Source organism: Struthio camelus, chromosome 1 (genome assembly GCF_040807025.1).
Source record: "Struthio camelus isolate bStrCam1 chromosome 1, bStrCam1.hap1, whole genome shotgun sequence".
Classification (NCBI taxonomy): domain Eukaryota; kingdom Metazoa; phylum Chordata; class Aves; order Struthioniformes; family Struthionidae; genus Struthio; species Struthio camelus.
The window spans coordinates 166,026,163-166,049,396 of record NC_090942.1 but is presented as its reverse complement, the minus strand read 5'-3'; the positions used below and the strand labels follow the sequence as shown (position 1 = coordinate 166,049,396).

Sequence of the window (23,234 nt, the reverse complement as noted above, 5' to 3'; positions counted from 1 at the left end):
AAGCTACAGGAAATTTCATACTTTGGGAATGTCTGAATTCCCATAAGGATATGTAAAGCAATGCAAAAAAATAAACCTGAGTTTTAAGAAAGAATTGCAAAAAACCTACCCTGAAAATAAAGCTATCCATACAATTAAACACGAATATTTTGTTCTTCACACTTAATAAAGACAGGTAATAAAACATCATGCTATACCTTTTACAATACTGATCAGCTTTGATTCCAAGTAATGTCTGCATATATTTTACTGAACTGTAATAATGAAAGTTATTTAATCGGAACCCAAAATTCAACATAAAATTACATACCAAATATATCAGATAATATACACACCTGTTGAAACATCTGAACAGTAGGAGAGTGTGCCCTTATGGAAAGTGCAAACTTCAATAGGTTGATCTGCAAGTTGGATAAAAATTGTCCGGCTTTCTTCAAGATTAAATTGTAATAAGAATGCTCTGAATCTGTTAAAAAAAAAAAAAACCCAAAATACAAACTTCTTGTATTTAGCCACAGATGATGCAGCATATCTACCTATGCTACATAATAAGCAAATATTATATTAGTACTGATAGGCAGTTCGAAGGTTTTGTATACAGTCAGTTGTTCCCTCTACTACCAAATCTAAAAGCCCAATGTAGATGTAACACAAAAGCATCAAAAATGAATACAATAGCGTTCATTAACACCTAAATCACTTTCAGCAACAGAAAAAAACACACTCAAGACAATAATGCCTCCCTGCAGAGCCACACTGAGAGTCCTGAATATAGTTTATTCATTAATTTTTATTTTTCAAGCTTATGCTAGGCTTTTAATGCAAATGTTGAAGGTTATTTACCTTCAACCAGCATTATTTTTAAGATGATTCCTTCACATTTAGTCTTGGGACGCTCTAACCACGCCAATTACGTAAAAACATTCTAATGGCAACATTATTTGGGCTACTCTTACATATCCTATTTCTTCCTAAAGGAATACCTTATAATACCCATAAGGAAGTGGGTATAAGGAATACCCATATAACACCTTCTGCAGGCCAGAATTAGGGCTCCAAGTAGGAAGAGTCCAAGACTCCAAGAAAGAAAGGTGGATGGGGACTGGGAATGACAGAGGTGATAATAAAGAACTTTGGTTGGGAGTAAGTAACCTCCAATTCTTCTTCCAGTTGAATATTCAAGTGACTATTCTCACAGTTTCTTTGGACTGTGAGGCAACGAAGCCTAATTAGAAGACGGTGCAATACTATTCTACCAAGTTGTAAAACAGACCTGTACCCGTTTAATGCATTTAATGAATAATATTTACCACAATTTTGATTGAGGCTATACACCTTCTAACATGCAGCTGCATATGATATTCTTGAACACAAATGAACTAAAGTTAGGGACTCAAAGCTGTTAATGTATCAAATATTCTGCTCCACCCCTCTTCCAGGAGGAACAGCTGAAGCACATAGGAAGCAGTTCTGAATTGATAATTTATGGCCCAGCACATGGTGAGGCCACATCTGAGGCCCCACCTGGAGTACTGTGTCCAATTCTGGGCTCCCCAGGACAAGAGAGACATGGCACTACTGGAAAGAGTCCAGCAGAGGGCTCCAAAGATGACGAGGGGACTGGAGCATCTCTCCTGTGAAGAAAGACTGCGAGAGCTGGGCCTGTTCAGCCTGGAGAAAAGAAGACTGAGAGGCAATCTCACCAACGTGTACAAGTATCTGAAGGGAGGGTGTCAAGAGGATGGGGCCAGGCTCTTCTCCGTGGTGCCCAGGGACAGGACAAGAGGCGACGGGCACAAACTGAAGCACAGGAAGTTCCATCTGAACATGAGGAAAAACTTCTTTACACAGGTGAGGGTGACAGAGCCCTGGCGCAGGTTGCCCAGAGAGGTGGTGGAGTCTCCTTCCTTGGAGATATTCAAAAGCCATCTGGACAGGGTCCTGTGCAATGTGCTCTAGAGGACGCTGCTTGAGCAGGGGGGTTGGACTAGATGATCTCCAGAGGTCCCTTCCAACCTCAACCACTGTGTGATTCTGTGATCTAAGTAGCCAGCACATCTAAGTAGTCAGCATGGATTTTAGTTACATTAACAGATACTACCCATAAACTGCAGCGATTTAGGTCCTTCTCTGTACGTAATTCAAGTATTCTCCTGCTAAGGTGAAAACTTGCAGCAAAGGGGAAGATAGTTGAGGGAAGGAACCACTGTAGCTGACCAGCCTGAACTTGCCTGTGTTTTCAGGTCAACACCTTACTTTAAAGGTGCTCTTGCTGCTGACAAAACGGAATGGGCATTCCCGCGGTAAACCCTCTAGCAGTCCAAAGTGTTTTGGACACACTTCATGTGCTGATAGTCCAGACTTTTACATAGTGTGAAAATCATCTCACATGATTTTTACCCATCAAGTTTTACCTGTCTCAGCTGCAGTAGATCTCAGAAGTACTAGTATCAAAACGGTGACTGCAGCAATCAAAACAGCTTTTCCTTACCATAGCCTAGGACCCAGCAAAACACTAGACCACATACAATGGTCATACAGGCCATAACTGTGGAACTATCACTTAACCGCACCCACTCTGCGTGTAAATAAACCTTAGAGCTTAGCACATTCTCATGAAAAAGATCTCTTAAAATGAGTTAAAAAAAATCACCTCAAAAATTGAAGATAAAAAAAACTTGGAGAATAAATGTGTTTGGTTACTACTGAGCATTCAACACTGATGTCAAAACACTGGAAAACATCTTTTACTCTACAGAGAAAAGCTAGCCTTTCATTCTTCCCATTCAAGAGAAGGATTATAATAATTTTTACTACAGTTTTTGTAGTACCCTGAATTTTCTTTGTACCATTTCATTAGTATTATCTATATTGCACAGACCAGGCTAAACAATTTCCTTCTTACCTTGTTTCCTTTCTGAAGTATTGTTGAGTATTGACAATTCACATCTCTTGTCCTCTTTATTTTAGCAAGTAATTTAATCTCTAAACTCTACTAATAAACGCTACTAATAAATCAGTATCTCACACCTTTTAGGTCACTTTACTTTTTATTTCACTGAATTCTTCTGATTTTTGAATTTTTTTAAAAGTATCTTTCTAGTATCACAGTATCCAAACTGGTTTACTAAGTACCTTTTCTTCTGTTTGCCCTACCACTGGCAATGCTCTTTGCATGTAATTCACATAATTAAGAACTTCCTAGCCTCTCACTTTCCTCTTTACAACTTCTTATCTTCTCTTGTTCTTAACATCTCTAGAGTCTCCTTTCTGTCCTTCCTCCTCCTTAAAATGCACTATTTATAAAGGCTGAGCTTGCTGTAATTCACTAGAAAAAAAATCGAAGATTACCAAAGGGCATACTCTACAGTTCCAGGAAGTTGCCTTCCCATAAATTGTATAGGTTCACTACTGTCTAACGTTAAATTCTCAGAACAAAAATCATTTCTTCTTTGTTTTCTACAACTACCCATAGCCCTGGCAGAACTGAAATTAAATAGACTTGGCTTCACAAGTTCCAGGCAGTGAATGTCAAACATTTTGGAAGTAGCAAATACCTCCGGACTGAAATGTCTTTCAACCTTATTTTCCTATTTTCTCCATATTATTTCCATAAAAATGAAAATTCCATCTGCAATTTTATCTCTCTCAACTCAGCTCCAAATAACATTCTCCTGGACACAATGAAGAGTTATTAAATATACAGTTCTGAAGGTACTACCTTAATAAAATACTCTCACAGGTCTCTACACATTTTGGCTTACAAATTCCAACTGTGCTTCCACAGCTGCATAAAAAAGAGGTAGTTTTTTTTTTTGTCTGGAGAATGATTAAGGCAATGATGATTTTAATAGGTAAAGTAAAATAATAAAGAGTATTTTTAATGTGGCTTCAAAAATAATTGCATAGCATATCAACAAGACTACATTTATCAAATCATGCATCCATTTCTACTACTACAACTTATACTAACACTGCTAGCTTCATTCAGAGTGACTGTACTACTTCAAACTTCAGCAAGATAAACTGATCCACATCAAATGCCAAATGATCCATCTCACCCAAGAACACTTAAGTTTGCTACATACAGAACTACAGTTTCAGTCTTTAAAATTATTTTAATGTAGTATTTGTTCCTTGAAACTTGATAACTGCTTGCCCTCCAGGCACTTTTGAACAATGCGCTCAATGCCAAAGAGCAGAAGTAGTAACAATGTTTAGGATGTTGCAGAGAACTAAAGATAAACAGCTGCTTCTGGTCATAAAACTCTGCATGATAGCACATTATCACTAAACTCATTAACAGAGTTGATTAAGAAATAAATAAAGGAGACACCATTTAGTGCCAGATTTCAGACATCTACACACATGCATACATGAGCTAGGTATCTGTAAACTTCCATTCTAGCCAATAGAGATTATAGTCTAACAGCCAATAGAACCTGAAAAGCTTTAAGTCACGCTAAAGAAGATGCCTAAATTTGTCAGAGGAATAGCTGTCTAAACTGTGGCTGAATTTACTAGATTTCCATTGACTACAATACCTGAAATAGCTAGCTAAGAAGCAGACTCATATTTAAGCATAAATTTAGTGTCCACAATCTAGAGTTGTGGCTCACATCACAGCTGTATTAAAATATTTAAAGACGACGACTAGGACAGACACAAAAGGAAAGGTATTTATCACTGCTCCTCAGATTCCATTCCAGTGAACACACACAATACAAAATTAATCTGAATATATGCAGGTGCCCTGAAGAAAAACTGGAATACTGATGCACAGGAGGCAGAGAGAGTAAATATAAGGGATGTGATCAAGTGGGAAGAGCATGGGGTGGTAACAGTTATTGTTTTCACGGATGGAGACTATGGGGAACGTTCAAACTGAATATACGCGTATACCTACAACTACACATCAGTTAGGGAATTAGAGATCGGCGTGATGAGAGCGTTTCAAAGACTGACAAATCAGGCCAGTGCTTCCACTTTTATGGGAGCAACAGCCACAGGACAGGACTTTAGCCACAGGACATTGGTTATATATGCATAGGAGAAAGAAAGAAAAAAAAAAAGGCTTTATTAGCTCTTCTGCCCAAGGAATAATCTGTCCAACGGTCTATGATACAAATATAAAAATCTTAAAGCCTACATTTTGCAGCCAAAGACTCCATTGCACTATAACAAGCAAATCAGAAAACAGCAGTTCAAGCAACCACTGGCCAGTCAAATCCCCAAGACATCCAAGCAAGACATCAGTACAGATGAAATGCCTTGTTTTATTACATGCTCATTACAGAAAAAGTGCAATGCTTGTGGATGTATTATTTCCTCTTGAATTTGTAAGGTTGACATTTGCATAATAAATACATATCTAATTTAGTTTTGAAATTTAGTTGTGAATAATTCTCATCTAATATAGTATGTGCTGAGTAGTCTTCTAAACCTACAGTAAATAACTTGCATCATTGTTGTTTATATGTTATATACTGTGCTATAATTTTTTCACAGAAAATGATTTCCCCACTAATACATCTGTGGTTTTTTAAATTTATTTTATTTTATTTAAGAGGCAAACATAAATTGAACCACTTAGGAAGACAGTAAATGCTCAGTTATTAGTTGTCACCAGGGAATTGGCTACCTACTTTCACTCTGTATTCCTAAATTAACCTTTAGAGATGTAAAAACAGCAGCAAGTTTAAAGTGCAACTTTAGTGTTCTGTACTTGCACTGATTTTTCATATAAAATTTTTACAGCTTTGGTTTCTTTATAACATACAAGCAGACTAAAACAAGATCACCTACACCACCAAATCCGCAGCAAGCCTGGGAGCAATATGCTGCATATTAATTAGAAATGCACAATGTTGTCCATGCTGTTTGAAGACCTCACTCTAATTTATTATAGTGTATCTCATTACTACCCTTTTCAAACCCTTTCAGAGCACGTGATCTCAACCATTCCCAAGTTGATCTGAGTTCATATTAAATAAAATTTTATGACAAGCGGTCAAAGACTTCACCCTTCTAAACACTTCACCAAATTCCACATACATCACTCCTATCAAATCCCTGTAAAACTTGTATCATGAAAAGACCATTAATAGATCGAATTTGCTACGGCTCACTATCTGAAATGAGCAAATTAACTGCTGCTGATTTGATTATTCTGATTTCAAAATAACACATTTTAAGAGCTTATATCGAACAGATTTGAAATCACCCAGGGGATGATTTAAAAAAAAAAAAAAAAAAGAAAACAGCTACTATGTTTGATTTTTCAAACACAGAGAAGCTTCTTAGCTTCTCTTAGTATCTCATGACTCTTCTGAAATAATCAATAGTAGGCTGAAGTAAAAATCTACCACCCAAGTCTTCTAGGAATCCAGCTCCAAAGCTAATACTACTTTACCTGCTAGGATAATTTTTGTATTTAAAAAGAGCAGTGTTTTTATTTCCGCATTATTCATCCTATTTACTCTCCACATCTCCCAGTGCACAACTGAAAAGTCAGTCATCCCAGCTAACTTACCCCCAGCTAACCCTTTTTAAGCTAGCTGCTTTAATCTGCTCAAGCAGATTAAAGACTGTTGCTTCAGCCTTAGTATATCATGAACTTTCTTCTATATCAATGTCTCTTAACATATAACAGGCTAAGGCAGAGACTGCTATATGACATCCAAAGAATCAGTTTCTCCTCAGGGGTATGCTACTGCACACCTCTCAGTAACTGTGCCACTGCAGTGTCTCAGTACTAATACTCTACTCTAGCTGACCATTTCATTTTAGAGGCCTAATGCAGACTTCTGTACTAAAGCAGCTTAACTATTGCTAGATACATTTAATGCCTGTAATATTTCTATTTCACACTTAGTATGTTGACTTCAGTATGAAGTCAACCTCCTTAAGTTCAAATAGTCAACACTGATGCGATTTTGTTATCAAATAACCACCTACTTTTTCTGTAAAATTGAATCATTCCTTCCCATCTCATTCATAAAGAACATTGGTTTGTTTGTGTAATACTACCTCAGCTAGGAACTGAATTCTAGGAGAGCCATACTTAGTGCCAGAACTTGAAGTTCTCCTGCATTATAAGTACAGGAGTTTGCTGACCTTAATGATAAATAAAATATATATACCAATTGTTTAATACAGTTAAAGTAACATTTAATCACATTCACAAACTTCCCTGCTACCAGCATCTTTCTAATTCTTTACTAGCAAGATAGACCATGCAGATCACCCTGCTGGTAATATATAAATCCTCAGACACACTGATTTTATCCAGGTAAAGTAAGCAAAGTACGTAACTAGCAGCAAATTTTAACAGACGTCTGTGTCACTAAGAGTAACGGTTACTGACGTTTCAAATTCCTTGGGAAGTTGGTCCCAGTAAGCAGAGAAGACAGTGCTGATTAAAAAGTCCTGGTAGATCATCTAATTCACCAGTCTTGTCTCAAGGCAAGATCAGCTACACCTAAATTACTTTTTTATTCTATGAATGGTTTAAGTTGAAAGGGACTTCTGGAGGTCATCTGTTTCAACCTTTCACTCAGAGTGGTTTTAATTTCAATGCTAGATCAGGCTGCGTAGGGCCTTGTGCAGCAGAGTTTTAGGTATCTCCAAGGATGGAGATTCCACAGCCTACCTGGGGAACCTGCTCCAGTGTTTACTGCTCCCATGGCAAAAACATTTTTCCTATTAGCTTATCAAAATTTCCTTGTTGCAACTTGTGCACATTGCCTTTTGTCCTATTAGTCTGCACACTCAAGAAAAGCCTGGCTCCACCTTCTTCATTAGGCAGCTGAAGACAAAAGATCTCCCCTTTTCCTTCTCTTCTTCAGGCTGAAGAAATCTAATTCTCTCTGCCTGTCCTAAGTCATATGCTCCAGTACCCGAGCCACTGTGGCAATCCCCCATATGTCAGTTTTTCTTGTAATAGGGAGCCCTAAACTGGGCTTCACGCTCCAGATGCGGTCTCAAGCGCCAAATACAAGGGAATAATCACTTTTCTTGACTTGCTGGCTACACTCTTGCCAGGGCAGCCCAGTATGTGTTTGGCCTTATAGGTACAAGAGTGCACTACAACTCATTGTTGACCGGGATGCCCAAAGCTGTTTCTCCAAAACCGCTTTCTAGAGGCTCAGTATTCAACGCATACTGTTGCTGAGGTTATTCTGGTCCACGTGCAGGAGTCTGCAGGCACACTTTTCGAACTTCCTGATGTTTGTCAGCCCATTTCTCAAGCCTCCTGCCAAGGTCCCTCTAATGGCAGCCCCACCAACCAGCATCTCAACTTCTCCCCCTAGTCTTGTGTCTTTCAGAACCTTGTGGAGGATGCAATCCATGCTACCACCCAGCGGTGAAACATCAAACAGCAATGGCCACAGTACTGACCCCTGACCAATGCCACCAGTAGCCAGTCACTAGTAAGGCTCTGGGGCCTGTTTCTGCTTTACGCATTCTCACACCCGTACATGAAACGGCTCAGAAGAGCCGTTCACCAGCTGGGCCTCCTATTCTCAGTGATTCTCTCTGCTTTGTTTTGTTTATGTTTATGATCTCAGACCATCCCCAGTTTTCATTAGCTCACAGAAGTGTTTTTACTTCTCTAATTACTACCCTGAAACCATTATCATACAGTTTTTTGTACATCTTCTTCTACGATATCCTTCCTAAAAAAATAAAGGGAAAGGTGAAAAGGGCAGGGAGACAGAACTAGAACACCATGCTTTACACAGCTCAAAAGTGCATCCCAGAATTATAAGCTGCAAAAGGGTATCATTTACCACATTGTTCTCTTGTTCATTTCGCAATAATTCCTTAAGTCTATTTTTTTGGGGGGGGGGGAGGGGGGGCACTGCTGAGCACTGAAATAATAGTTTAACAAGTTATCCACAGGGACACCACAATTTCTCTCTTGACTTGTATTTACTCAAAGTCATAACTGGGTTTGTAGAAATCGGCTTTTTCATAACATCTCCATGCATAACAGCAGAGATTCTGTGCATTAACAGATTCATTCCTGCCATGTCCTGCATGGTCCTTCTACAGCTTGTCAACTCTTGACGACCAACTGCTAGCTCTCCCCCTCCAACACTATTCATCTCCTTTTACGAGCAGCTGAAATAGCTCAACAGCCACTTTTGAGGGCCTTTTTCACTCGTTCTACGTATTTGTTTACTGTTTCCCATATTTTATATTAAGTTATTGACACAGGAAAGGATACTTCAAAGTATACTATCATCAACTGCATTACATGTATGCACATGCCTATTGATTTATGTAATCTTATGTAATTAATCTCACTTAAGATCTACTGGTTTGTAGTTCCTAGAATCATCCCTTAAGTGCTTTTAATGACGAGAATCACACCTGCCATAGCCTTTTCCTCTGGTTCCAAAGCTGATTGTACATATATGCTGCATGCATGTTAGCAGCTGAACATGCTCACATCTAAATTCCTTTAAAACTTTAGGATGAACATAATAGGATCCTGACAGTGTTAACATCCAGTTTGTTTAAAGCCTCTTCTAGGGATAGGTCAGCTGAAAACACTACTCGCGCCCAGCCCTAAGCAACTGTGCTATTCTGAAGTGAAGAGCAAATGAAACAGCCTTACCTTGTTTTGCAGCTCTTTCTTCACCCTGCCCATCTATTGACTTACCAAATAGGTCAAACATCAACCAAACTGTTGGAGAGTCTAGCAGGCTTGCAAATTGTTCGTTATTATTATAACTTCAGTAAACTAACAGCCAAAATATTTTCTGGGGTGGTCCATCATAATTTCATGTTTAGTTTGCTGGATTTTATGCTTTGTTTTTCTTTCCAAACTTCTACCAAGTCTTAATATGTAGTTGTCTAATCATGCAAGGTTTTATGCTATTTTGATGGTGATGAACACTTATTCTGAGACACCAGCATGGCTGCTAAAAACAGTCTTTACGTCACCTAGACATATGAAACCTTTTTTTGATGCTACTCCTCACTTTTTTTCTTTAGCTAGCATTCTCATTTTCATACCATTCCTTTTAGTTATTTGTGGTAATTTTTTCTGGATTCTCTCCTACACAAAGATCCTTCTGGCAGAAAACATCAAGCCTGAATATTGCATAAACTCCTGCTGAATCACGAAAGAAGGTATGTAGCTTTAATCTTCACATTCCTATTTCATCCTGTAATAGCAGTTCAGCCCATCTTGACTTCCTCGCTTTTAAAATTCCTCTACAGAGAGAAACTCCACAGGAAATATGCTGAAACTTTCTGAAAGAAATGTACCAAGCAAGCAGTCGTGGAACAGTTAGGCTTTAGCTGACTGGAACTAACTAATGTGTTAGCTTGACTTTAAAAAGTCACATATAGTATAAGATAATAGATTAAAACTAGCATGCTTTTTATTAACTTACCTCCTTGCTTATAAATTGTTAATTCTCGTACAGTTTCCAAGAACTGCCAAAATTTCTCATTACCATCTTCTGCAACAAATTCACTGTTTAAGAAATAAAAATTAATTGTCCACAGAATTGTCCAAACATGTACCACAGTAAAAATCTTCAATTGTTTAAAGAGAAACAGCAGTAACCAAGTATTCAATTACCATCTAACATCTCTGCTGAACGCTGAATACTGGTAAAATACATTTTGGTTAAATTAAAAGAAATTTAGAACAAGATATTACCAGTGTGAATTCAGTAATCAGAGCTGTAAAGCAAGCAGACTACCCTCTGATACTCAGATAAATACAAGTAATTTTTCATTTTATTTTTCCACATGTATACCAATATACAGTTATATATAAAACCAATTAAGCATACAAACTTTCTTTAATTAGCAACTACATACACAAATAAGAACATAAACTTTTTCAGGTTATAATTTTTAATTAAAATACACAATTCTATGAATGACAGTGACTCCTTAGATATGCAGGGGGGGGTCCTCAATCTCTGGAACACTTTCAAAGATGGGTTCATCATTACAAACATTACAGATTAGGTTAAGTTTTGCCTTTTTTTTTTTTTCCAAATATTGTTTTTCAGTTTACCGGTAGCACTTTTCAATTGTGTTGTTATTAATGCAGTATCACTTTCCCCTCCCCATCTGTCAAAAAGATCTACTTGCTAGTATGACTATATTGTTCTCTAATCTTTACTTTGAAAGTTTTCCAGTCCTTTGATTGCAGGAGCTTTCAGTTCTCCCATTCATTGCAGTTCTTCAGCAGCAAATAATGTTGAATTAAAAAACAAAAATTTAACCAAACCGGCAGAAGAGCCAAGAACATGCATAATAATAGAAGCCACTTTCACTATATGTTTTGATTATGATTACAAGTTAACAGTATCCTTTTCAAGAGACGTTTTACTACTACAGCTGCACATCTTTACTGACTCATACGTCATTACTTCATTCATGAGGGAAAGTATATTAACTGGGGTGAGAGAAAGAGGCACTGTTAATCAGTGCTGGATAGGATTCCTGTAGGTTGGCTCGTTGTGCCTCCTCAGCCTAGCCTGCAAAACGTTTAAGTAGGATAAATAAATTCAAAATAATTTAAGCGGTATATTTCAAATACGGGACAGCTGGTCCATACTATAGCCATTTTATAAACAAAGGGAAAAAACAAATGACGCCTGGTACCTAAGGAGTACTTAGGCAGAAACACATTCAGTGGAAGGAGGAGAGAAGCGAAATGCAACCCCCTCCCCCCCCCACGCACACAGATCACCTTCCCCGCCCTCCCTTGCTCGCCAGCCCTCCTCCAACCCAAACTGGCTCGCCCCGAAGAGGCAGAAAGGGGCAGGCAGGGGACGCAGGGCAGCACCCCGGGAGGAGGCAGCAGGGGCCAAAACCCTGGCACAGGGCCGAGGAGCAGGAAGGACCCGCTGGGCGGCCAGAGGGCAGCTCGCTCACACAGATTACACCGCCTCTTCGTGCCCCTCGGCCCGGTTTCCACCTCAACCCGCGCAGCGAGAGGCAGAAAGGAGCCATCCCTTCCTCATACTCCTCCTGTCCCCCCTGTCAGCAGCAGGGGGTGGCGGTGCCGCCGCCGCTGCCCTTCCCCGTCCTAACGGCCCCGCGCGGCAGTTGAGGGAGGCCGCGGGGGAGGAGGCTGCACGCACGCACCTCGCCTCCAGCAGAAGCGGGGTCGCCGGCCACTTCGCCGCCAGCCGGGCCGTCACGGCCTGGGAGGAGGCTGGTGCGCTGCCGCCCAGGCACGGCTGCGCGCACAGGAGAGCGAGGAGGAGGGCGGCAAGCAACAGCGGCGGCAGCGGCACCGCCATGAAGAGGAGCGGCCGGCGAAAGCAAGAGTCACCCCCGCGCGCCGCTACCTCGGCCGCCGCCGCCTCGGCGTGCACGCGCCAGCCCCGCCCCCCGAGCCCGTGCCTTGCTCCCATTGGCTTGGCCGTGCCTTCTCTAGCCAGCTATTGGCCGCTCCGGAGACCAACCGGCGGCTGACGCCAAATAGATAGCGGGCCCAGCCACGGCTCGCCCGGGGTGACACGCGGCGCCCTGGGAGGGGTGTGCGCGCGCCGGCCGCTCGTGAGGGAGCGAGCGGTCGTTGAGTCCGCGTGCGCCTGGCGCTCCTGCGCAAGCGCAGGGGCGGGGCTAACGGCTGCAGACGCGCGGCTAGGCGTTGTGGGGGGTCGCGACCGCCTCTTCCTGCCGTGGTTTTAATCACGGGTCGGTTTATAAGCGTGTTTGCTGCCTGAGGCACCTTTAAGTTCTCCCTTTTGGGGTTCTGCTGCTCCCTTAGGGGAGGGTGATCTGTTTGAGAAGTACTTTTATCGACGGTGCTAGTACTGCTTGTAGCTGGGGGGGGAAGGGGTTGTGGAGCTGCTTCTAGTTGTCTGGGAGCGTGTTTTTACTGCTTTGGTCCCGGGAGCCCTGTGGAGTTTTTCCAGAGCCTAAAGGAGTGCTCTGATTTCCATAATACTCCCAAAGCCTCCAAACGGCTTTGCCTATGCTTAGCCCTGAATGTCCCTTGGTCCCTCTCATCCCTCTCCAGGCTAAAAACAATAGCTACGAACTGACTTAAGGATGTGAAACTTTGCATAGAAATGGGTGGAGGAAGAGGGAAGCACTTAAGGTTCCCCCCCCCCCCCACCAAAAGCAAAAGTCTTCCAAATAATTTTCTATTTCAAGATGTTTTTCTGTTTCCTACCAACATAATTTTACTTTAAATAAACAGCAGCCTCTCTGGAAAATAGTGAAATACAATTGTTTGAGCCATGCCTCCATCTTTAAACTTATTTCATGATTTTCAGACTTACGGTCTCTTGAAACTTTTTTTAATGTACTTTTCAAATCTCACAACTGTATTTCCTCTACAAAATTGCTCTGCTCTCTTCCTCTTTTCTTCCCTTACCTGTATAGCGAAGCTAGGACCACTGGTGTAGGTGCTTCTGGAGCAGGACTGTGTGATGTGAATATGGAGCAGTTCTGACTAATTGTTTATTGGAGGAGGAATTCTCCACTTATAATAAAGATATGGAGTATTGCCTTTTCCAAAACCTCACTTGTGAAACATGGACCATGAGGATGCAATCTAGAAAATCATACTGCTGTGTGCACCCTAATTTACCTTGTGAACAATCACCTCTCAACAGTTTAAAACTCCTGCGTGGATGGCAGTAGCTAGTTAGAGTACTTGTCTTTAGGAAGTTGGCTGTGGATTGTATAGTTTGTTTTGTCAGTGCTCAGAAGTAGTCAAAATAATGTAACATCATGTATAGAAATGGAAGGCATCCATTTGCCAGGTATTCTGAAACTGTGGTGCAAAAACTCCGACAAAGCAAAAAGCTTGTATGTATGTGCTGCTGGGTCTGCAGTTTCTTATAATAAAGGCATCCCTGAGGGTTGTTCAGATGGAAAGTCAGTCTGAGGCCCTTGTATTTGACTTTTCTTGACTTCTTCCCATCAAGCTATGCTGTTACAATGCCTCAAATAGTTTCCAGGTATCACTATGCCACATCAGTGATGTGAACTGTAATGTAAAGCAGTTTACTTAAGTAACCTCGTATAAGTGAAGACTTCATAAACCTCCACGGAAATTTTTAAAAGCACAAGAAAATTTCCAGTGGTTTCTGTGTAATGTCACTAAAAACAGGAAAATTCAGCATCAGCCTATGGGAAAAAAACTACGTTATTCAGGTACTTTCTGAGCAGCTTAATTCTTTTATTTCCATAGAAAGTAAAAATGCATACAATGAACTGATAAAAGTCACTTCTATCACTTCCCAGCAGAGTTCAAAATACATAGAATGGACTTAGAAGAATTTATGGTAAAATTTTTCTGTACAAAATGTATTTAGATTATAGCTATTGTGCATTGACCATATATCAAAAACACAACAATCCTTTAATGGTTAAAGGAAACAATAGTGAGTTGCTTTTTGCTGTCTTCAACCAACACTGAAATTTACTGTGCATGTTTCCTGTGTATATGCACATACCAAGCATGTTTAATGTCCATATAAGATGCTATGTATTTGTGGTGATGGATGCGTCTATCTTGTCCTAATCTGTTAACTGCTCTTCTATGTAAAATTGCTGTGTTATATTGTGTTTTATATCGCTATTGAAGGGGCTGCGATGGTTGCTTGCATGTGAATTCTTAATAGCTTGCACTTGTTAGAAAAGGGAGCTAATTTAGCTCTAGTGCCTGAAGTAGGGGAAGCCTGCAGGCCACAGGACTGAATTGTAAATGAGCTCGAGAGACATTGCTGAGGATGTGACTGCAAAACCAGCTAGAACCAGCCCTCAAAGATACAGAGCACAATGGACAGAGGTACAGGTCAACCTTCGGATAAGATAAGGCACTATGAAGCAGGAACATAGCAACCGTCCTGGGATGTAGACATGAACCAATCAAAAGGAAAGAGACCACCGACTCAGTGAAGAAGACTGGAAGAGACTGTCACTAGCAGGCAGGGAAATAAGACTGCAAGGAGTACAATTACCCGAAAATTTCTTTGTTCAGGGTCCCTCTTTGGAGGCACCCAGCTCGAGCTGTTACTTTGCTCCCTTTTCTAACATGGATCTTGTAAACCTCCAAGGATGGAGCCTGCATAGCAACTCAGGGCAGCCTGCTCTGCTGTTTGGGTTAGATGCAGTTCTGATTGCAACACTGTATTTCTGAAGAGCAACAGAAAGTGTGTCATCTTCCTTATAGAAGATTTTGCATTATAATCTATTTTTCCTTTTCTTTGATACCTTAGCTGCATTCCAGGCACAAAGAGCCAATATTCACATTTCAAAAATCTATTTCTTAATATTTGGGCAAAGATAGATTTTAATCTTCTGAGCAGAATGCAAACTAGAAGATGGAGAGCAGACTTAATCTTCATTTCCACAGCAGAGTTGTATTAGTAAGTATTCTAAATACCAGACTTAGACATTCTTGTACGCACATTTCATGTATATGTGAGAAATACCCTTAGTTCTCTGAAACCGTTTTTCAGCAGAACAGAAAAACAATTACAGCAAAATTTTGTAATTATTCATATCACAGCTGTGCAAATAAGAATTGATTATCATAGCTGTTTCAGTGTGAGCAGAGGAAGTGATTAATGAAGGCTTCTTGAAAAGATGCAAATATTTTATAGTATAAATCATAGTGAGCTATATCTAATAGAAGTAGTAGCAATAAGTGGGAATAAGTTGAGCTTCATCAGCATATTCAGTTAGCTGAAAATAAAACTTTGGTTTTTTATAGATCAAAAAGGATCTTCTAACTACAAGGCTCAGATTCTCCCTAACTCAGGGGTAGCATAAATCACGAAGAGTAGTCAAAAAATATACCTGTTACCTAGTTATTAATTGACAGCCTCCTGAGCAGTAAGCGCTGGCATCCTTTCATCTCATAGTAAGATTGGATGCCTGTTTCTTCAAAACACATCAATGTCAGTCTTACATCATTATCAACACTACAGGGGCGTTTGAGATGTTTCCCTGAGCAGGTTAAGCATGCTGCACTGAATCACTTTTCATCCATTCCATCTAAAATAAAAGACCAAGCTGGATTATTTAATTAGCATATCTCAGTATAATAGTGCTATGTAATAATGTAAAATATATTTTATAATTTTCATTTTGATTTGAAGGGAAGAACAAGTGAAAGAATAAATTGATACAGAAGTAGCGTAAGCGTGGCTTCAGCAGTTCGCAGCTGCTGTTCGGTGGCATCCTTCTGTAATCAGAATTTATGCTGCTTTGATAAGCCTACACTGTAGCTGCAGGACAGTAAACAGCTCTTGTGCTGTATGCATCTTTCAAACACTATTTTAATCTTAAAAGAATCTGAAGCAACATTTTATTTTATAAAGCAAAAGTAGAAATTACAACTTATTTACATTGACCTAGCTCAGGAGCTTAAAGTACACACTTCGTGGGCCTTATCAGCTGACTTGCTATGAATTTCTGGGCATGCCTTTACTGCATAGTGGAATATAATATTCTAATCTGGACATAAGGGGGAATGCAGCTCCATTTGGATACACCAGTTCTGGTTCGTTAGTGATGTCACATTGTACTGTTGTGCCAACAGGACAGTGTGGTTGTATTGCCTTCCAGACGCTGCTAGCTCAAAACATGCCAAATCTGAACAAACAACTCTGCCAATGAATGACATCTAAATACAAATAGCAGTAGGACTGGTATCTTTAACATAGCAGGTTTTTTGGATCTGACGACACCAAATCTTAGTTTGATCCAACTACTGGATCAAACTCGTCATGTAACGTGAGCTGGCACTTTTGATGTTATCAGCTGGGGTACTCATAATTATTCTCTTACTTACAGATACCTATGAGGTTCTCAGATGCTGAAAACAAGCATTTTTCCTATTTTCCCTAATTGTAACTTGTGAATTTGTGTCCGAATTCTAGAAGGGAGAGTTCAGTGAAACATACTGTACTGTAGTATGTCATTGGAGTCTCAGTGGAAACCTTTTCACAGGGTAAATTTGTAATCTCTAGGACATGTCTTACCATATTTCCATTTTTATCATTCAGAAACAGCAATATACTTTTAACATTTAATAGTCCACTTCTGCTTGTCTAAACTTTATCAATAAATCTGACAGGAATACAGGACTGTGTCCTTCAACTGCTTTTAAGAAAAGATAACAACAGACATCCTTCAGGCAAACTCACAGCAATGGTAGCTAATCCTTTAATACTAAATAAATCAATGGGGGGGCAAATGGTCTCCATGGGACCCTAATATTTACCCTAGACAGTAAAGGTAGATAGAATTCTACAAAATACCTGAATGCTTGGGTGAAGTAGCAGGCACACCAGCAGAATCTGAGAGGCTGGCATGTGCTCTTAGCCCTTCCAAATGTGGGACAGAGAGTGGCCATGTACCGGGTAGAATAAAGTGAAGCAGTGTAAGAGTGGGTTTGCTCACCTTGGGCATATGATGCAGTTCAAGGGGAAATTCTTCTCACATCTCATGCCTAAGTATAGTGACTTAACTCCTAACTGATGTAAGAAAGTCAGGAGGAGCTGTAATACCTGAAGGGATGTTTGTTTTTACTTCACTTTGATTTTTTTGAGGTTTAGGGCAAAGATAGTATGAACAACTGGTAAAATGGAAAGTTAATGCAAATACTCCAGTTGTTACATGGATTTTCAACCTGTTAAATAAACTAACCTCCTATTAAAAGGGGCCCTGAAAAGTTATGCTTTCTACTGTACTTACCATCTCCAGTCCAATAATTCTTAATGGTGATATCTGGTCTGAAAATGATACACAGGTGATATACGTGATACAAAAATTAGCTTAAATGTACTGTAAGACTATTAAACCGTCATTGCTGCTGATTGAAATAATACTTGCTTATATTTTAAATGTAGTATGCCACATGTGAATGTTTGGGAAACTGTAACTTCAGCAGATAGAAAAAAAATATATATACATAAAAGGTATAACTCAAGAAGTTGAGTGTTCTTCCATTATTTCATAAGCCGATATATGCAATAAAGTGCTTTGGGACAATTCTGGCCACCTAGAACAGCAGCAGCATCAAAAAAAGACTACAGCTATGAAGATACAGGTGCATTTACTGAAAAAAATGCAGTATTTTCCAAAACAAAGGAGTAGTATTTGACTGCGACATGCTACTGCTACATGCAAAGTGGAAAAATTAAAGAGAAAATGCCTGTACAATGAAGAATATCAGTGACTTTTAGTCAGCTCAGTGAGCTGAGTCCTGAATCCTTGTGGCAGGAAGGTACCTAAGAAAACATTAGTTAAGCTGAAAAATCAGCCATGAGAATGAGTGCTGCATGTGCACTCAACCAAATTACCTTTGACATGAGTGAGGACTGCAGAATCATGACATATGACGTTTATTGAAAGTGTTCTTCTGGACCATCACCACTGTCTATAGAGATCAATTAAAGTAAGCAGACAAAGATAACTCCTGGATGGAGCCTCCTCCTGCAAAGGAACACAGGACACGAATCCTAGTAACATTGCAGGGAGTTTATATGCTGAAAATTGTCATTCAAGACATTCACATTCCCGCAGGGGTCGCACAGGCTGGCCGGTGTGTGTGTTCCATCTCACTGTATCCGTAAACTGAGATATAAATCAATTAATCTTATTGTAGTTGAAGTCTGTACACTGAAACTGCTTTCCTCTTCTGCTTTTTATGAGGGTCTAGAAGACATTACACACAAACAAATATAACACGGAGATGGTTCAGAAAATATATGCTGTAATTTATGGGCACATCAGAAACTATTTCATCCAATATATGTTTCCAACAATTCTATGGCATAGAATTATTACCTGAAACAAAATACAAGTATCGATGCAGGGATATTATAAACTGGGAAATATCGACATCTCAGTGTAAGAAGCCTGTATCTTGTTGATTATCGGGGTTTCTTACGTATGTCACGCACTGTTAATTAGGTCTTAGAAAAGAGTGAGGGACACTCTACATCTTCAGGCAATTCCAGTTTCTTTCATCGTTACTTCAGTATCACTCACCTGCCACTAATTCCGTAGGTAGTTTTCTTACATCCCATATGAAGGATAAAATCAGAAATTAGTATACAGAGTAATACTATTTTCAGTACCACTGTTGTTTGGGGTCCTTTCCAGAAGCTACACCGGTTTAATTGAAACCAGTTTACTTAAAAATGAGTGCTGTTTTTCTTTGAAGAAACCCTTCTATCAGATCTTCTGAACTGGTTCAGAATTGCAATTGTGTTTTCAGTTGTGCAGCTTTGTGTGTAGGCTGCGTTTCTAATGGCCTCTACAGAAGGCAGATGCTGGGATGTAGCGAGAAGCAGCAGCTCTCGGCTCCTGCTGAGTTACAAGCTGCCAGAGCTGGGAATTACTGCCGTGCAAGGAGGCACGTGCTTCTCGAAGGGTAGTTTCCTCTGCAGTAACTCACTGTTGCCTGGACTCTAGGACTCCAGGATGCCAAACATTTCAGAGGGTGCCACGTTTAGGATTACACCCTGTCTTGCATGCGGCTCTGTGAATCCTGACTGGACACAATGCTGAGCAACCTAATGTAACTTTGAAGTTGGTCCTGCTTTATGCGGAGGTAGGCCACGATGACCTCCGGTGCACTCTTCCCGCCTAGATTACTCTGTGACTCTATGTATAATTTATTTTAACTGAGGCTTTGTACAACTAAGGGGATACAAAACATGCCATACTGCTGTATTATGTGAAATGTAATGGATTTGTTTCTAGTGAAACAAATTCTAATGCTGCTTTTCAGCTTTTGCTATGTCTCTTTTCATGTTTATACCCTTGGGTAACATTACTAGCAAACCAGTAGATAGTTTCTAGTCTTGCAGGGTTTATTTCAGCTCAGTTCCTGAATTTGAAAAAGCATACTTAGGGACAAGTCATCTAAAGCAATGTCTTCCAATAATTTATAGTTAATATTCTTAGAGGGAACGTAGAAGTATGACTTTTCAATAACGCAAATTAATATTTTATGTCCTTTTCAATTAATCTGGTTATATAAAATTTTCAATTTTTATGATTTATACACAAAACTAATTATAATCCATTGTGAAGACAGCTTTAAAAATCAATGTAAAAAATAACAGCTACACATAAATGAAAGAGAAGCAGAAAGTGCAGCCACAAGCTATTACACGTATAATGAAAATGGATTTATTGCCCAAGTCTCATATTACCTTCTATTATTAAACCATTAAGAAGGTCCCTTAAGTTTAATCCAAACTAGAAAAGACACATTCACATGCACATATTTATGACATTCCAGGCAAAAATTAAGGAACACTATGAAAATTAAAACTCACACAAGTAGGAAAATTAGAAGTTATGATTCTCACAGCTCTGAAGACAGTATGATATATCAGTTGATAAATTATGAAATGTATTTAAAACGTCCGCAAAATGTGGAAGAGTCATGAATTACAGTTTTTAGCACTGGAACATACACATATGAATTCAATCCTAGATGTATATTAGTCTAGCACATTCTTTGGGTCAAACACACTAGCCACTCAAAAATTCACATGAACCCAGTCCCAGTAGAATAACTGGTCATGGAACACTTAAGTAACTGCAAAGTTGTGCCTTATACCTGTGTATGAAGAGATTCAAATATGCATGTTTTTGGAGCTTTGCACCTGTGTATTGAAGTGATTGCACATAATTGGCAATGTGATTATCAAATATATTTTCACATACCGCATATAATTAGACTTAGAGAAACACACTACGTTTAGAATATTTTAATGTAGATAAACTTTGAGGTAAAAAATAAAGTGTTATTAACAAAATACAAATCGTTTAACCCCTAAAGTGCCAGCTTCTGCTAACGGCATCTGCTCTTGGTACAGGGATGCCCAGCCATGCAAGCTCATCTCGGTGGTGAGGTGAAAGCAGGTGGGGTATGTTCAGCAGGTTTTTTCCATCCCTCACTAGTAGTAATGGAGCAGGGACATGCAATTCCAGACTGTGGGACACTGAAGACTCAGGAAGGAAGGAAGAGAAGACAGCAGGGTTAGTGCTAGAGGAACACTGTTTTGCTGTAGAACTCTCTTAATATCTTTTTCACTGATACAAAATGATCACGTCTACAGATAGATATTTGGCTAACTTCTAGGATGACACATAGATGTATACGGTAATCAGATAGAACTAATATCTTAAACTAAGGAAAAATTGTCTCCAACTAAGGAAAAATCTCTGACAGTTATCATAAACAACTTACGATATTATATTAGGCTAGCTAATAGGCATCTTTAAAGAATTAAGTTTAAATGACAGGTCTGCCCTGTGATACTGAGGACAGAAAAAGAATATCCTGCCTACTGAAGACCCCAGCAAAGTTTTCCAAAAGAGTGGTTCCAAAAATGCTTTCAAAAGAAAGTATAGAAGTTCCTGTCTTCTCCTCATTTTTGGCCATAAGCCTGTGGTTCTCAAACACTTAATTAAAACAATATATTTATAAAATCCCAGGACTACTAGTAACCTATTGTTTCTTAGCAGTTGGAAGAGGGAATGATAATGAAGTTAGAAATATTTATATTTCAATAAAATTTTTTTACACCTTGTATTTTTTTATTTTGTAATCTTAAACTTCACAATTTAAAATGTTGTAATGCCAGCTTGTTCCAGTTAGGTACGCATATAGCCATAGATAACTATGCAGGGATGGTAATTGTTTTACAGATCCAACTTGGATACTTTAATCACCATCAATGGTCTGCAGGCCACAGTGTGACTACATTGCTGTAGGACACTTCTGTCCTTTCTTACCAGTGTGATTTTTACACTGTTTCAACTTTTTCTTTTGTCACAGAAGGATGTACAATGTTAGTTGTTGGTATGTACATGCTTCTCACTCAAACACTTTACCTTTAGGTGCCCATAGACCCCCAGTCCAAAGCGTCTGCTTTGGCTGACCTGTATTTTGATCTCCTTTTCTGCCAGCCTGAGGAATATTCCCTCATTTTTTTCTGATTTTTAATCTAAACTAACACCCAGTCTTCACCTGAATTCTCCCTCTGAATTCACAGTTCTTCATCTCCAACCCATCTCAGAGTTCAAAAATTTTTCTTCCCTCTAGTATTTCTAATCTAGTCATTGGCCTGTCTCAGACTTCAAGACCAGCAGATCCTACCCTCTGTTAAGGATTGGAGGAGCTATTCATATAATCCTGCATTTCCTGCCACATTTCGCTGTAGTAAGTTAAAATTCGCAGTTCTTCCACTGATTGCAGTTTCCAGCATACTTCAATCCCAGATCATAAGGTGAAACAAATCAGGGCTGGAGACAGAAGTCTCGCACTGAGACTTCAAACTGAGTATGATTATTTAGTCTGCCACTTACGGTACTAGTAACTTTTCTGCACTGTAACTTCAGTAGGTTGGCCAGACTTGAGGTAATAAGGGGAATTCTACTGCAGCCTCAGGTGTGAAGTAACTTTCATCACTTCATAAGTAAACCTGAATCTCTCTCTCAGTCAGAATTTTCAGGAGCCCAGCTGAACTTTTTACTGGATAACAGGACCAGTATTTCACAGATCCTGGTAAGAAAATTTAGAGAATTGAATACTACCATTCATACATTTACAATACTACCATTCATACATTTTACAAATACATAAAACAAATAAATTAGATCTCCCTAGAGCTTGGGGAAGAATCAGTGATCACATGCCTTTAACTCACTAGGATGAACTGACAAGAAAAGTGAAGCTGCTGGCAAAAAGCTTACTTTTTGTATACTTTGCAAACAGTATGCAACCTTTTTATTCTTCTGATAAAGTTCTACTGAGAAGCTGACCTCAAGGAAAATAGAAATTCTAAGGGAATGTGCATATTCATTGTTTACTTCTTGGAAACTATCCCCAAACTAAAATCCTTCTTTATGGTGAGCAGCATTTTTCAAATAGTAGTAGCTCCACTAAGTGTGTAGTTTGCACAGTTTATTACTGGGTAGTTTGCACAGTTTATTACTGAGTAAGCATATCACTCGAAAAGGAGATTGTGAGGAGAATGACAGTGAAGTAGTAGTCCAGCTGCACCAAAGTGGGATTAGTAACTGAGGTGGTTATAGAACTATAGGTGAAGGACGAGGAGCTAAAAAAAAAGAGTGAAAAAAAATGCCCAGGCCAGGGTTGGAGTCCTTCCCAGAAAGGACTGAATTGGTCTAAAAATTCTTGGAGTCATACATAAAAAATGTGTGGTTCTTGAATTCAAACTCCAAAGTATCCAGGT

General features: G+C 39.4%; 1 protein-coding gene across 7 annotated transcripts in view; it reads right to left on the bottom strand.

Annotated features, from left to right (window-relative positions):
• UGGT2 (UDP-glucose glycoprotein glucosyltransferase 2) overlaps positions 1-12,377 on the bottom strand; it is a 100,489-nt gene extending 88,112 nt beyond the window's left edge. For 6 of the 7 annotated variants that reach the window (XR_011138070.1, XR_011138080.1, XR_011138071.1 and 3 more), the window contains exons 1-3: positions 12,127-12,371; positions 10,410-10,492; positions 336-466 (exon numbers count right to left, since the gene is read on the bottom strand). Coding sequence is in view for 3 of the 7 variants with exons in the window: in XM_068928822.1 (XP_068784923.1) it covers positions 336-466; positions 10,410-10,492; positions 12,127-12,284 (372 nt within the window). In the remaining 4 variants the exon portion in view is untranslated. Of the gene's footprint in view, positions 1-335; positions 467-10,409; positions 10,493-12,126 lie in introns of all 7 variants that reach the window. The other variant, XM_068928830.1, reaches the window with a different exon arrangement.
• Positions 12,378-23,234: the final 10,857 nt, after the last annotated feature.